This window comes from Nerophis ophidion, linkage group LG10, assembly GCF_033978795.1.
Source record: "Nerophis ophidion isolate RoL-2023_Sa linkage group LG10, RoL_Noph_v1.0, whole genome shotgun sequence".
In the NCBI taxonomy this organism is placed as follows: domain Eukaryota; kingdom Metazoa; phylum Chordata; class Actinopteri; order Syngnathiformes; family Syngnathidae; genus Nerophis; species Nerophis ophidion.
Window position 1 is genome coordinate 40,448,749 of NC_084620.1, and position 17,249 is coordinate 40,465,997.

The window sequence follows — 17,249 nt, forward strand, 5'->3', positions numbered from 1 at the left end:
TGTCCCGAGGTGCGCTCTGCTGCGCTTATTGAGGAATAAGCACTGGCATGTGCCCGGGCCGTGACACTGTCCTTCTCAGCTGCTGCCCTTTTACACAGTGACAGGTGATTAGCAAAACTCGCCCAGGTGAGCCATCTACGCAACTGTCGCCAATCTCGGAGGAGGCCCCGGCGCACCCCGCCTCTGTGCAGGTCCGCAGGCCACGCCTCCTCACACTAAGATACATTTGAACCAGTTTGGGTGGCACTGGGAGCAGGTGGGTAAAGTGTCTTGCCCATGGACACAACGGCAGTGACTAGGTTGGCGGAAGCGGGGATCGAACCTGTAACCCTCAAGTTGCTACCAACCAAGCTATATTGCCCCTATTACTATTTAAAGGCTAGAGTATACAAATGAGTTTTAAGATGGGACTTAAATGCTTCTATCGAGGGCATTCCAGAGTACTGGAGCTTGTTGGAGCTCCTTCATGAAAATACGCCCAAAAAATGAACACCTTTTTTTATACTCTTCAGCATGTAGCCCGCTGGCCTGTTGTAAAAATAGCTCAAATAGCAGCACTTACCAGTGAGCTGCCTCTATTTTTTGAATTGTATTTAATTACTAGCAAGCTGGTCTCGCTTTACTCGACATTTTTAATTCTAAGAGAGACAAAACTCAAATAGAATTTGAAAATCCAAGAAAATATTTTAAAGACTTGGTCTTCACTTGGTTAAATAAATTCTTTTTTTTTTTTTTACTTTGCTTCATATAACTTTCAGAAAGACAATTATAGAGAAAAAATACAACCTTAAAAGGATTTCAGGATTTTTAAACACATATACCTTTTTACAATTTCAATTCCTTCCTCTTCTTTCCTGACAATTTAAATCAATGTTCAAATAATTTTTTTCTTTTTTTACTGTAAAGAATAATAAGTACATTTTAATTTAATTCTTCATTTTTGCTTCTGTTTTTTCGACAAAGAATATCTGTAAAATATTTCTTCAAACTTATGATTAAAATTCAAAAAAAGTATTCTGGCAAATCTAGAAAATCTGTAGAATGAAATTAAAATCTCATTTCAAAGTCTTTTGAATTTTTTTAAAAAAATTTGTTCTGGAACATCTAAATTTGTTATATATTCTAACAAAGTTCAAATTGAACTTTAACCTATTTAAAACATGTCATCAAAATTTTTAAATAATCTTAATCAGGAAAACTTACTAATGATGTTCCATAAATTCTTTTATTAATTTTTTTCAAAAATATTCGAATTAGCTAGTTTTTCTCTTTTTTTTTTCGGTTGAATTTTGAATTTTAAAGAGTCGAAATTGAAGATAAACTATGTTTCAAAATTAAATTTTCTTTTTTTTCGTGTTTTCTCCTCTTTTAAACCGTTCAATTAAGTGTTTTTTTCATCATTTATTCTCTACAAAAAAAACTTCCGTAAAAGGAAAAAAAATGTACGACGGAATGACAGACAGAAATACCCTTTTATATATATATATATATATATATATATATATATATATATATATATATATATATATATATATATATGTATATATATATATATATATATATATATATATGTATATATATATATACATATATATATATATATATATATATATACAGTACATATATATATTTTTACACATATATATTTTTTCCAAGATGGCGCTGCTGTAGTGGCTGCTGTAGGCAGGAGCTCTGTGCTCTTGTATCATCCTTTTGTGTTTCCCTCTTGTTTACATGTGTTATATTTTTTTGCCTTTTGGTCCGGGACCCTTTGGGACTGTGTGACAAGGGGTGGCACTTTCGTGACCTCTGTGGTGCTTTTTTTGTGGACTTCTGGATCTGCCTCCCGGGAGCCTTTTGGCCATGGAGACCAGCTGCTGGGTGTCTGCCACACCGGAGTCTGGAGGGACTGGAGGAGATGCGGATGAGGGGACAGGGCTGCGGAGCTAGCACTGAGCGCTGGGACGTAGAGGCTTCGCGGTGTCTCGACTGGGTGAGCAGGTGTTGGACACCTCAGTCACCTTGGACGTATCCTCGCTCATCCATGCGGACTGGACACTGGCCGAGAGTGGAGTCGGCTGTCTTGGTTGCTTTGTTGGGTCTGCTCCTGTCTCTGGCCATGCTCCCTCCACCCCAGCGGATGATGGCGTGGAACACCGCAGAAGCCACCACAGTGGATATGTTTCTTTTACTTTTTATTCATAGCTGTATGTAGAAGTGTCTGGTTGTATCTGCTGCTTTAATGTCTTTAATGTCCTCTGTGTTATTTGATGTTTGATGTGTTCCTCTTACACACATGTAAGACGGATGTGTACTATGGCTATGAGTTTTTTTTTGTTTGTTTTTGTTTTTTTTCCCTTGGCCTCAGTCTGCACCCCCACTCCAGGGCCCAGGCTAAGACCGATTTTTTATTTTTTTTATTTTATTTTAATCTTCTATTCTTTTCTTTCCTTCCCCCCCCCTTGTTTACCTGTATGTCATCTTTTTTGTAAGGGACGCTGGAAGCCGGCAGACCCGTCAGCGATCCTGTTCTGTCTCCCTGTAATGTTTGTCTGATCTTGAATGGGATTGTGCTGAAAATTGTAATTTTCCTGAAGGAACTCCCCTGACGGAATAAATAAAGTACTATCTAATCTAATCTAATATATATATATATATATATATATATATATATATATATATATATATATATATATATATATATATATTAAAGGTCAATTGAGCAAATTGGCTATTTCTGGCAAATTTATTTAAGTGTGTATCAAACTGGTAACCGTTCGCATTAATCAGTACCCAAGAAGTAGCTCTTGGTTTCAAAAAGGTTGGCGACCCCTGCTCTACAGTTATTTTGTCTTGAGCATTTGTAATAAAATACTGTCATTCTTATGGTTTGATAAACTACATTCAAATGAAAGAGATGATCACTTATTTATTCCTCAAAATTTCTTTGCATAATTTGCTCTCGGTGTGAATATTTAAGTATTAAAATGTAATCGGTAAAATGTCACTGCAGTGAAATTTTGTGTAAAACGGGGTTATTATGGTTTCATGTATTGCTTTCTACCTGAGAGCGTGCCCCGCCCTCGCTCATACGCGCCGACGTCATCACGAGCAAAGGAACCACGCGCGCGGGGAAGTGAAGTGTCACGCCGAAGACCACGAAGCCAGCTCAGGTAAAAGCAAACCCACCTGCGTGCTCACCGGGATAAAAACAATGTTGGTGTTCGGGCGGAGAAGCCAAAAGTAGGTGTCGTAGTTTCAGCGTGAATTGACGCGGTACGAAAGCTGGCATTGTATAAGAAGTACTGGGCGAGGCTGTTTCCTTTCAGTCGCGGTGTTTCGTTTTTTTTTTTTTTATATATATATATATTTTTAAATACATTATGTTTATTATCTCGCTGTTTACTATAGTGTAAATAAGTGTTTCGGTTTTTTTTAAACAGGTAACAGTTGAAGCTATTATCATGATGTGTGATACAAGTGTGTACAAACATCTCCCGACAAAGTCAACACAAACATTATTATTATTATTATTATTGTTATAACTGTTATTATTATTTTAAGGTGAACATTGACGCTCATGAACCTCAAACGTTGGATTTGTAATGTCTGTCAAACTGGATTTGCTGGAAATCAGCAGCTTCCGTCTTTGTAAATCAGATCAGAGGTGGCCAAATATGTTTCTGTGTGTGTGTGTACACAATTCATTATTCTGCAAATATTTTATTATAACTTGCAATGGGAGAAGAATTGGGAAATTACACTGACTCTGATGCAACGTTAAAGTAGTCAGTGTACAGCTTGTATAAAAGTGTCAATCAGGGGTCCCCAAACTATTCTTCCACTTCTTCTCCAGATTTTGGCGCACTCCACCTTTCACATTTTTCACCCGATTGAAAGTGTTCCAACTTCAAACTATTCAGCCTACTCAGGAATTGTGGGCTTTCCCTTGAAAAATTCCCCAAAGTTCCCTGAATTCCAGGTTTCCCGGGACATTTTTCCCATTCAAAATGAATTGGTCATTTCCACGTTTTTCAACCGATACATGCCATTCCACCTTCAACATATTCCACTCATCCCCAGAAATTCAAACTACTCTTTTTGAAAGTAAAAAAAAAAAAAATTCCAGGATTTCCCAGAATTCCAGGTTTCCCGGGACATTTTTCCCATTCAAAGTGAATTGGCCATTTCCATGTTTTTCAACTAATACGTGCCATTCCACCTTCAACATATTCCACTCATCCCTAGAAATTCAAACTACTCTTTTTCAAAGTAAAAAAATTAATAAATTCCAGGATTTCCCAGAATTCCAGGTTTTCCGGGACATTTTTCCCATTCAAAATGAATTGGCTATTTCCACGTTTTTCAACTAAAACACGCCATTCCACCTTCAACATATTCCACTCATCCCTAGAAATTCAAACTACTCTTTTTCAAAGTAAAAAAAAAAAAATTCCAGGATTTCCCAGAATCCCAGATTTTTCCGGGACATTTTTCCCATTCAAAATGAATTGCCCATTTCCACGTTTTTCAACTGATACATGCCATTCCACCTTCAACATAGCCTAGAAATTCCAACTACTCTTTTTCCAAGTAAAAATAAAAAAACAATTCCAGGATTTTCCGGAATCCCTGGTTTTCCCAAGCCCTATTTTCACTTTTTGGTCTGGCGACTACTCCTTCCACATTTTTCAAGCCACTTCAAACGTTCACCGTCAAAACATTCCTCATAGTTAGGACAAAAAAAAAACAGTTTTTTTGAGCTGAAAAAATTCCCAGTTTTCCGGGAATTCTGTATTAACATTTCTCAATATAGGTTACTACTTCAACATTTATCAACCGATTTGGAAAATTCCAACACCGACCATTTCAACTCATTCAGACCATTCAAGTTTGTTTTTTTTTCCAATTTTCGAAAAAATTCCAGCATTTCTAGAGATTCCCAAATTTTGGGGGATTTCAATGGAACATTCTTGAAACTTCCACAATTCTTCTTAAATTCATACTACATTCTGCATTTCAGTTCAACTTCAGAATTGGAGCATTCACACGCAATTGCTTCAGAAATTGCCTCGGCTTGTTAATTTTTACAATCTGTGCTTTCTGATCATTTTTCTACCACTTGTTACTCTCTGTGTCTCCTAGGCAAATCATATTGTCTCAAAATGCATTTTCCCACCGATAACTTTCAGTCAATTAGTGCGCGAGGAATATGTATATATATGTATATGTACAGTGTTTCCCCCCAAAAAATTGTTAATTAAGGTGGTGTCTCTCCAGGGGGGAGGAGGGGGTGGGTGGTTGTAAGTAACAGCGTAACTCGGCCTGTCGGCATCACGTCTCCATCTCATTACTGCCACCACAGCCTGGGGGGCCAATAGATTACAGACTGTAGTGAAGTAGGCAGGCTTCGTCACGTGAGGAAGCCTACAATCTTTGGTTGTGTTTTCCGCTCCATATGCTGGATGCCGATATACTATATATATATCTCAATATTTTTTCCGTAAAGTAAAATGAATAGACAAAACAGTCGTAGTTACCTGAGATACTAAGTATGTCATTATTATGACTTAGTAAGTCAATATCTTGACTTACTAATTTACTAAGTCAAAATAATGACACAATAATGACTTACTAAGTCCTGATGTATATACAGCCCGGCTCCCGGCAAAATTGTTTTAACCCAATGCGGCCCCCTAGTTAAAAAGTTTGGGGACCCCTGGTGTAAATGTACTGTCTCTTTACGGTAAAACACAACCACTGGCAAAGAACGTGGCCACCAGTCAAGCCTGGTGTGATCTTGGGCTGCATGAGTGCTGCTGGGCACAGGGGAACCCCGGTTCATTACGGGAAACAAACAAACGGCAACATTTACTGGACGGCGTGATCTCTTCGTTTTCAGAGACTGAGTAAGTAGGATTTGAGAAGTGTAACCAATGTTCTTTGCCTTTGCGTAGAGTTTAATAAACACGACCGACACCAGGTCTTGCCGCTCAGCTGCACTTTACTTCTGGCAACGATACAGGAAGTACAAATGAAGTCAATATTTTCTGCCAGTTGTCAAGCTCCTCTCACGTTTATATCACATATGATAACACAGTGAAATAAAAACATACCTGACAATACAGGAATTACAAATTTCGTCAATATTTTCTGTCAATTGCCGAGCCCCTACACCAGGGGTCGGCAACCCAACATGTAGAAAGAGCCATATCGAACAAAAAATACAATAAAGAAATCTGTCCAGAGCCACAAAAAGTTAAAGGGGAACATTATCACCAGACCTATGTAAGCGTCAATATATACCTTGATGGTGCAGAAAAAAGACCATATATTTTTTTAACCGATTTCCGAACTCTAAATGGGTGAATTTTGGCGAATTAAACGCCTTTCTGTTTAACGGTCTGGAGGCGATGATGTCAGAACGTGACGTCACCAAGGTAATACAGCCGCCATTTTCATTTTCAACACATTGCAAACACCGGGTCTCAGCTCTGTTATTTTCAGTTTTTTCGACTATTTTTTGGAACCTTGGAGACATCATGCCTCGTCGGTGTGTTGTCAGAGGGTGTAACAACACTAACAGGGAGGGATTCAAGTTGCACCACCGGCCCAAAGATGCGAAAGTGTCTGCCGCCAGACCCCCATTGAATGTGCCAGAATGTCTCCACAATTTACCGGCGATGACAGACAGGACACAGAGATGTATGGATAACCTGCAGATGCATTTGCAACGATAAAGTCAACGAAATCACAAAGGTGAGTTTTGTTGATGTTGACTTATGTGCTAATCAGACATATTTGGTCGCAGCGTGACTGCCAGCTAAACGATGCTAACATGCTATGCTAATCGACGCTAACATGCTATTTACCGGCGGTGCTAAAGCAGACATGGCACAGAGATGTATGGATAACCTGCAGATGCATTTGCAATGATAAAGTCAACGAAATCACAAAGGTGAGTTTTGTTGATGTTGACTGCCAGCTAATCGATGCTAACATGCTACGCTAATCGATGCTACCATGCTATTTACCGGCGGTGCTGAAGCAGACATGGCACAGAGATGTATGGATAACCTGCAGATGCATTTGCAATGATAAAGTCAACGAAATCACAAAGGTGAGTTGTGTTGATGTTGACTGCCAGCTAACTGATGCTAACATGCTACGCTAATCGATGCTAACATGCTATTTACCGGCGGTGCTGAAGCAGACATGGCACAGAGGTGTATGGATAACCTGCAGATGCATTTCCAACTATATTACGTTTCCTTCCACCCACATTTAATGCGAAACACTTCCCAATCGAAGGATTTAAGATGCTCCTGTGTCAAGAGATGCGAAAGTCCTGATCGTTTGGTCCGCACATTTTACCGGTGATGCTAACGCAGCTATTCGGCCATGCTATGGCTATGAATAGCGTCAATAGCTATTCGGTCAATAGCTATTCGGTCAATAGCTTCAGTTTCTTCTTCAATACTTTCATACTCCAATCATCTGTTTCAATACATGCGTAATCTGTTGAATCGCTTAAACCGCTGAAATCCGAGTCTGAATCCGAGCTATTGTCGCTATATCTTGCTGTGGTATTCCCATTGTATCTTTACATTGGCAGCACTGTATGACGTCACAGGGAAATGTTGCATCGCAAATAGCGAAAATCAAGCACTTTAAAACTTTTTCTAGGGATATTCCGAGACCGGTAAAATTTTAAAAAAACTTCAAAAAATACAACAAGCCACTGGGAACTGATTTTTTTTGTTTTTAGTCCTTTTGAAATTGTAATAATGTTTCCCTTTAAAAGCCTTGTATAAGTGTTATAACCAAGGCAATACTTGAAGTTAGTGTCTCAGAGGTTGAAATAACTCCTGGAAATTACCGGCTTTAAACTGCCAAAGGTATAGTTGTGTGTGTCCAAGTTTAAGGAAAGGACAGGCTGTCTTCTTCTGATGGATTTATTACAATCTTTACAAGCTGGGTAACATTTGCTGTGGTCTGGAACAACATGACACAAGCAGTCATGAGACATGCACATATAAATTAAATACACAATGGACATAAGTAAAGGAAATTAAATGAACTCAAATATACCTAAAACGAGGGATGATAATGCAATATGTACATACAGCTAGCCTAAATAGCATGTTAGCATGGATTATTTGTAATCCACACAAGTAAATAACATCAACAAAGGTCACCTTTGTGCATTCACGCACAGCATAAAACATTTGTTGGACAAAATGAGAAACCGAAGGAGAGGCATTAAACGCGTGTTTCTGTGGCAGCATTGGAGAAAGTTGTACTTGTAAACTAACTACGGTGAGTTCGAGTACCGCCAAAATTAGTAGGACAAAACGGCGCTGGCCAGATACTCTCATCAGGGAAGCATAAACACAAACATAATAAACAGTGGACTTTCTAACAATTAGGAAGGTCCGTGTTACGTTTGTCTTCCTACAGAAACATTATTAAAACAACAAATATATTTGTCCCCCATCTTTTTTCCATTTTTGGAAAAGCTCCGGGGAGCCACTAGGGCGGTGCTGAAGAGCTGCAGGTTGCTGACCCCCGCTTTACACATATACAAGAATACAGATCAAGAAATAATACAGAAATAAAGTTCTTAATGAGACAATAAATAACTTTTTATGTCGTCACGCAAACCTCTCACATTGATATCGTGGACTAAAGGGAAGTAGAAAGGTGTGTCCAACACGTATAAAGAGGCAGGTGTCACAGCAATTATTGCAGTAGGGCGGGGCACGGCGAGACAATGGTTCCACATATTGACAAAACATCAATCAAACTTCAGGTATTTTCATGTAACTTACACATTTTGTGTAATTATAACATTATAAAAGACATTATGTTTAAAGGCCATAATTGACCCTGTTACACAAATACTGAGGTTAAACATTGGTGTTTGAAAATCATGTGTATAGGGGTGTAACGGTACACAAAAGTTTCGGTTCGGTGCGTACCTTGGTTTAGAGGTCACGGTTCGGTTCATTTTCAGTACAGTAAGAAAACAACAAAATATAAATGTTTTGGGTTATTTATTTACAAAATTTGTAAACAATGGCTTCATCCTTTTAACACTGGGAACACTATAATAATTCTGCCCACGTTAATCCACATTAGCTGCCTCAAATTGTTGCTTTGATTAAATAAAATGACAAAACCTTTCTTCTACATATAAAAAGTGCAACATTAAACAGTTTCAAGTCAACTCATCATGCTTAATTTATTACAGCATTTGGGAAGCCTGTAGTTGACTTTTATTATGTAAATGTTATATTTTTGTCAACATGTGATAGCAGGGACCCCGCCATTCAAAACTAGGCTGCTACATTACTAATGATTAATGTAACTATAGCTGAAAAAAATAGTACAATAGTAATAGGGGAGACTATTCATCCCTGAACACCATGGAGTTCAGACAGAGCTTTGCTGCCCCTAACACATGAACACGCACACACACACACATACACACACACACACACACAGCAAAATGAGCTAACGTTACGCTAAAAGCTAATTAGCCTTCACCTCAAGCCAGAACTGCGAGCGAGTTGAGCTGCAGTTTAAGTTTCTAGAACGCCAACGGGCTCATAGTGATGTTAGTAGTAGTTGTGACAGGGAGGTGTTTTTTATAATTTGGGGAGAGTACGCTGTCTGCTGCTCACATGCTAAACACCTACATGACTACATGCACTCTGAATACGCACTCCTGATTGGCTGTTACATCGCTCTGAATACGCACTGCTGATTGGTTTTGTATGTAACCAATCAGATGGTTGTGTGGGCGGGACAATGCTGGGTGCTAAGACAGAGGCAGAAAGCAGAGCAGCTTGTTAAGACTTTAGATAACAAACTCGTTCGATACAAATCCGAACCGGACCGAAACGGTTCAATACAAATACACATACTGTTACACCCCTACATGTGTATCAATATTACACTGAGCAACACAAGGAATTTACCAGAACAATAAAAGCTTTCACTGAGGTAGAACTATCTAGTATATGGTAAATGGGTTATACTTGCATAGCGCTTTTCTACCATCAAGGTACTCAAAGCGCTTTAATACTATATCCACATTCACCCATTCACACACAAATTCACACACTGATGGCGGGAGCTGCCATGCAAGGCCCGAACCAGGACCCATCAGGAGCAAGGGTGAAGTGTCTTGCTCAAGGACACAACGAACGTGACGAGGTTGGTAGAAGGTGGGGATTGAACCAGGAACCCTCAGGTTGCTGGCACGGCCACTCTCCCAACCGCGCCACGCCGTCCCCAACTATCACATGTTATGTTATTCAAAAATTTGACAATTCGCATCATCTTATAACAGTCCACTATATTTTATTAATATGCCAAAGTTTTAACATAATTAAAACATTTATTTTGAACCTTACTATATTTTCAAACCCACAACCTTATGTTTGGCAACTGCGTACTAAGTCCAACAGGGACATTTTTGACCATATTCATGTGTGTTTGGGGTGAAATTTGATATGAAGCACCTTGTCATCCAATAATTCAGATTTGAAATGTGCTTCTTTGTCAAAATGTTTCAGTACGACTTTGGTAAGATCTGAAACCGCACATCTTGATGGATTGTTGGCGCATTAAACATACGAGTATTATGGTGTGTGTATAAGGTAATACATATTATCTGGCATTTTGTTTTGCAATATTATGCATAAGCAACTTTTCTTCGCTTCAGGTACCTGCTGATCTGTATTTGGGATCTGCATAAATCCTGAAAAATTGCGCGCATCCGCAAGTCGATACACTGTACTGGATAAGCTTCTTTTTTTCTTATATCTTCTTGTTTTGGGGCATTCATCCTCCGCTGATGCCATTTCTAATACAAAATTGTGTAAAGTTCTTACTTATATCTGTCAGTAAATTCGCCAATAAAGCGCTAAAACATACCAGTGTAGTGAGTTTACATTATTCACCCAAGGAACTTTAGTTATGGCAGAGTTACTGTTGGATGTTTTTTCACGGGACACATTTCCGATGTTGCTTCCGGATGAGGAGATGCTGCTCCGTTATTAATTTAAGTAAAGTCTGAATGTCATTAAAACTGTTAGAGCCATCTTTTGACACTTTTTCCACTTCCATCCTTGCACGCTACAGATGACGGGGAGAAGATGCTGCCGAATGTGAGCCACGTAAATAAGACCGCCCACAAAACGGCGCAGAAAGCAGCTTAAAAATGATCTGTAAAACATAATCTATGCAATATTTTGACCAAAGAACCACCATTACATGTTGTGTAGACCACAAGGAAGTGTTTTCATTTTAGAAAATAACAATAATATGACTCCTTTAATCCGCCCAATATTCCGCCTTTAAATATGAAAAAAAAAAATCGAAAATAGACCATTCAACTGCAGTGCGCCTTATAATCCGGTGCGCCCCATGGTCCGGAAAATGCGGTAGTTTTATTGAGATATCTTAGTTTGGTTTTTACGTTCAATAATGCACAAACTACTGTATATCAAATGCATTGTCTATGTGTGCCCTGTGATTGGTTGGCGGCTAGTCCAGGTACCTTGGCTGTGATAGACTCCAGCTATTACCACATATTCATCCATGTTGCAGGTGCAGTCATGTCCAACACAGGCCCCATGCGCTTCATCCTCAATGCCCCCCAACCCTCCACGCCAGTCATAGGTGAGACCCCCCTAAGCTTCTGCCTGGTTACTAATGAAGCTCACATAACTCATTTATGCTGCAGTGGGCGTAAAAGTGCTCCTGTGCATCGTCCCCATCGCGCAGATCGCCGTAGGTGAGCGACGCCACGCCTGAATTACCTTAAAGTGCACCTCAATGAAGTGTCTTGATGGTGCCAACAGGTGCGGCGCACCTGGGCGATTGCCCCCGCCAGCACCTCATCCCCGTCTACCTGATCATCGTGGGTCTCTTCTTTGCAATGCTCGTGCTGATGGTTTGCCTGCCCTGTGCACGGCAGCCGGAAAACGAGCCGCCAAACCCCCTGTGCCTGTTCTGCCTGGGCTGGACGGCGCTCATGGCGTTGTTCCTCATCGCCTGGTTCATCGCCGGTGAGTGACTCGCCCTTCTGGACCTTTTTCGCCGTCTTCGGAGGCTTACTTGGACATTACTTCTGCAGGTAACGTGTGGATCTACTCCATTTACGAGCCCAACTACTACAAGAACGTGACAAGTCCGGAGCCCTACTGCGACAAGACGCTCTACCTGTTCGCCTTCTGGACCACAACGCTGGTCTACATCCTGGTCATTTTGGTGGTGGGGATCGGCTTTCTCGTCCTGTTCTGTCGTTACTTGTGCGGCCACGCCGACCCTGATGACGACTACATTTAGAAAGACCTTCCACCAAACACGAGGGCTGCCAAGGCATCATGACATCATGGTCGCTCTATGAACTCCTTAAGCTGAAGCATTAATGGCAGCCGCTTGCTAGCTTTAGACATGAAAATGTCAGATTATGACCAATATCAGTTATTATTATCACAGTATTGTTGAATGTGCTTGAAAAGTACTCATATACACACTGAAATCTTTTAACCAAACTTAAAATACATACATCTGTTTTGTATTCATGTTAATATTTAAGCTAACCTGCAATTAGATAAATAAATGGCTTCGTTGTTTAAAATGTGTTAATCAAATAGTTGGTTATTGCCTTTTTTAAACGACGATACAAACCAGTATCAGTAATTAGGGCTGGCCTTTTATTAATATCTCGATATTTTTAGGCCATGTCACAATACACGATATATATCTCCTTATTTTGACTTAGCCTTGAATTAACACTTGATGCATATAATCACAGCAGTATGATGATTCTATGTGTCTACATTAAAACCTTCTTCATACTGCATTAATATATGCTCATTTTAAACTTTCATGCAGAGAAGGAAATCACAACTAAGTCAATTTAGCCAAACTGTATTCATTAAACAGTTATTAAGCAAGGGCACAAACATTCATGTCATTTCCAAAACAGGAAGTGCAATATTATCAGTGACAAGCTGTTAGTGCATTTTTGTGCATGATGTCACTAAAATGACATATCAAAACAACACTGAATTAAAGTTTACTTTTTGTACAGAACGCCACTACAATAGTTCAAAACAAATAAAGTGCACTTTTGTGCATGATGTCACACAAGATATTTCAATAAGTGTCAAATAAAAATGAGCTGCATAATGGAAAATCAAATAGTATATGTCCTTCGCTATGTGGTAGGTTCCTGCGGACGTTATTTCCTTCTGTTGTTGACTTTTTTTTTTTAATATGGTGTTGATTTGGAAATGGTTGCTTCAGCATTTTGTGGGTGTGGCACCGGTCGGAGATGTTTACATACAGAGTTTCAAGCGCTCCTTATTTTCTAGCGGGAGACTTTTCAAATCATGCTACAAATTAGCAGTATTGCTACTTTTTGTAGCAACGCTTTTGCCGCATACTTAACATATTACGGTTGTCTGTTCAACATCTTCCCGCTTGAAGCCAAACCACCGCCAGATGATGGACCCCCTGCTTTTTTTCTTGGGAAGTAATTCTTCCTTCATTTGTTACCAGATTCGCACCTTATTTCTCTTGTATTACCACTCGCACCTCTCCGCTTGCACCACAGCTAACTTTACCCATTTGGCTACCGCTCTGCTCCGCGAGGGCGTATGACGTTGCACAGTATGTGATGTATGTAAAAAGATGCCCTTGTTTTATCTATCTGTGAGAAAGAGATACAAGAAAGAGTGATAAAGACCTGCCAGCAGCTAAAAGCAACTGCATGAGAACGTATACTCGAATACTCACGATATAGTCATTTTCTATATCGCACAGAGACAAACCCACGATATATCGACTATATTCGATATATCGCCCAGCCCTAGCAGTAATCATTACAAAGTTCCTAATGGGAACTGTATGGTAATCCTTACACATCTTTGGAGAATTTTCCAGGTATTTTAAGTCAAAGCATAATAATTTTGTAACATGAATAAATGTTTAAGGTACGAAGTGGTAAAATAAGCTACTTTTTTAAAAGTTTTATTTTGTTAAGGCAGGAAGTGTTCTGCTGTTCTTGACGGTTATGTTTTTTGAGTGAAGACTGCACCAAGCTGTGGCGAAATAAAGAGTCCATGTCAGCGGTCATTTTGCCTGAAACTCATTTTTTTACACTTAATATTTTTGATATTACAACATTAGTGAGTGAAGTGAATTATATCATGTACAATTTTCTTATATGATTGGAAGTAGCATGTGTTTGTATTTGGTCACAGAATCCTTTAGAGCATGGGTGTCAAACTCTGGCCCGCGGGACAAATTTGGCCCGCCGTGTAATTTCATTTGGCCCTTGGGGCAATAACAAATTAACATTAGAGCTGGCCCGCCAGGATTATACAGCGGCAGTGCCGCGGTAACACCGCATTCACTGCTTATACTCATGCTTGCCAACCCTCCTGATATTTCCGGGAGACTACCGAAGTTCAGTGCCCCTCCCGAAAATATCTCCCGGGGCAACCATTCTCCCGAATTTCTCCCTGGACAACAATATTGGGGTCGTGCCTTAAAGGCACGGCCTTTAGCATTCTCCAACCCTGTCGTTATGTCCGCTTTTCCTCTATACATACAGCGTGCCGGTGCAGTCATATAATACATGCTGCTTTAAAACACACAAGTGAATGCAAGGCATACTTGATCAACAGCCATAAGGGTCACGCTGAGGGTGGCCGTATAAACAACTTTAACACTGTTACAAATATGTGCCACACTGTGAAGCCACACTAAACAAGAATGAAAAACACAATTCGGGAGAACAACCGCACCGAAACACGACATGAACACAACAGAACAAATACCCAGAATCCCTTGCAGCACTAACTCTTCCGGGACGCTACAATATCCAAACTACGCCACCCCCAACTCCTGACCACCTCAATATTTTATTTTCAAATGTATTAGCTAGTGGAAAAAGTTAATGTTGATATTTACATTAGAAGGTTGCAAATAGAAAAGCGGCATTACATTTTTTATTTAAATTTTATTTCTGAGATATTTTTTCGTTTGTTTTTTGAAAGTTGATTTTGCACAATTAGGTTGTATAAGCGTTGTTTAAGCAAATCAGTGTAACAAACTGAGCAATAATTACTTTTTATTCATTCACTTTGTCTTGCTGCTTCAAGGCTTGAATGTTTGATTCATTCCTTATTGTCATTTTACTATTTTATTATTAGCCTGTGGAAAAAGTTTATTTCGAGAGGGCTGCAAATAGAAAAGAGGCATTCAATTTTTATTTAAATTGTATTTGATGTGCCATTGATATTTTTTGAATATTGTTATTATTATTTGAAACTCAATTTTGCATGTTACTATAAAGTTATATAAGCCTTGCTTGTTCAATATTCAATGCAAAACTTGTTTGGGTCCCTATTAAAAGGGTAATTTGTTCAACCTTGGCCCGCGACTTTGTTCAGTTTTAAATTTTGGCCCACTCTGTATTTGAGTTTGACACCCCTGCTTTAGAGGATTATTGTACTAGGGCCAAAAGTGCAAATGTCCATCATGAGCACGCCAGAGGGTGGGGGATGTTGCCCCCAGGACATTGAGGAACTTAAGAGATAGCAGCAGTTGGATTTTAGGAGAGATAATAAAGACATTACCAACATCTGGTAAGAAGCCCCACAGATAGGAGTAGAAGAATTGTGACGCTCTCACTTAATTTCTGTCGGTTTCCCTGTTTTTGTATTCACTTCATATCATTGCTCTTGTTTTGGTTCCACTTCCTGCTTGTCCCGCTGAGCACTGTTTGTTCCCTCACCTGCTGTTGATTGGCAGCCGGTCCACACCTGCTACCAATCAGCATGTCTTTATTTATGCCTGTCTCGAGCGCTGTCATGATCCGTGGTCCGGATCATGTTTCATTTAGTTCTGTTCTGTTAGTCTTGGACTCCTTTAGTTCCGGTTTGTGCACCTCCTGAATTTAGTCACCGTGGTTACTTATGATTTTCACCTGCCTCTGTTTTTTGAGACACACCTGTGTCTAATCAAGAGACTACTATTTAAGTCTGGCTTTGTTGATCACTGGTTCTGGCTGCTTTGTTTGCATTACACCTTTACCAAGTAAGTTTTGTTCCATGCTCTAGTCCGTGCTAAGTTATAGCTTTAGCTCCCATGCGACCGACACCTTGTTCCGTCTGTTTGTTTTCTGTTTGGTACCTATTTGTGTTCGGTAAAGATTAAATTATGTCGTTACCTGAAAGTCAATCAATCAATGTTTACTTATATAGCCCTAAATCACTAGTGTCTCAAAGGGCTGCACAAACCACCACGACATCCTCGGTAGGAAAACTCACACCCAGTGGGACATTGGTGACAATAATGACCCAGTGGGACGTCGGTGACAATGATGACTATGAGAACCTTAGAGAGGAGGAAAGCAATGGATGTCGAGCGGGTCTAACATGATACTGTGAAAGTTCAATCCACAATGGATACAACACAGTCGCGAGAGTCCAGTCCAAAGAGGATCCAAGACACAGCAGCGAGAGTCCCGTTCACAGCGGAGCCAGCAGGAAACCATCCCAAGCGTAGGCGGACCAGCAGCGCAGAGATGTCCCCAGCCGATACACAGGCGAGCAGTACATGGCCACCGGATCGGACCGGACCCCCTCCACACGGGAGAGTGGGACATAGAAGAAAAAGAAAAGAAACGGCAGATCAACTGGTCTAAAAAGGGAGTCTATTTAAAGGCTAGAGTATACAAATGAGTTTTAAGGTGAGACTTAAATGCTTCTACTGAGGTGGCATCGCGAACTGTTACCGGGAGGGCATTCCAGAGTACTGGAGCCCGAACGGAAAATGCTCTATAGCCCGCAGACTTTTTTTGGGCTTTGGGAATCACTAATAAGCCGGAGTCCTTTGAACGCAGATTTCTTGCCGGGACATATGGTACAATACAATCGGCAAGATAAGATGGAGCTAGACCGTGTAGTATTTTATACGTAAGTAGTAAAACCTTAAAGTCACATCTTAAGTGCACAGGAAGCCAGTGCAGGTGAGCCAGTACAGGCGTGATGTGATCAAACTTTCTTGTTCTTGTCAAAAGTCTAGCAGCCGCATTTTGTACCAACTGTAATCTTTTAATGCTAGACATGGGGAGACCCGAAAATAATACGTTACAGTAGTCGAGGCGAGACGTAACAAACGCATGGATAATGATCTCAGCGTCTTTAGTGGACAGAATG

General features: G+C 40.0%; 1 protein-coding gene across 4 annotated transcripts; it reads left to right on the top strand.

Annotated features, from left to right (window-relative positions):
- Positions 1 to 3,085: 3,085 nt before the first annotated feature.
- Positions 3,086 to 14,157, top strand: LOC133560814 (transmembrane protein 272-like). 4 transcript variants are annotated; one of them, XM_061913765.1, is made up of 6 exons: positions 3,098 to 3,173; positions 6,566 to 6,759; positions 11,620 to 11,691; positions 11,756 to 11,806; positions 11,874 to 12,080; positions 12,149 to 14,157. In XM_061913765.1, the coding sequence occupies exons 3-6, from the start codon at positions 11,628 to 11,630 to the stop codon at positions 12,358 to 12,360; spliced, it is 534 nt and encodes a 177-aa protein (XP_061769749.1). In that variant the 5' UTR covers positions 3,098 to 3,173; positions 6,566 to 6,759; positions 11,620 to 11,627; the 3' UTR covers positions 12,361 to 14,157. The 4 variants fall into 4 exon arrangements, with proteins under 4 accessions (XP_061769748.1, XP_061769749.1, XP_061769752.1 ...); XM_061913764.1 differs by lacking the exon at positions 6,566 to 6,759 and having other exon boundaries at positions 3,086 to 3,173; XM_061913768.1 differs by lacking the exons at positions 3,098 to 3,173; positions 6,566 to 6,759 and adding an exon at positions 3,224 to 3,243.
- Positions 14,158 to 17,249: the final 3,092 nt, after the last annotated feature.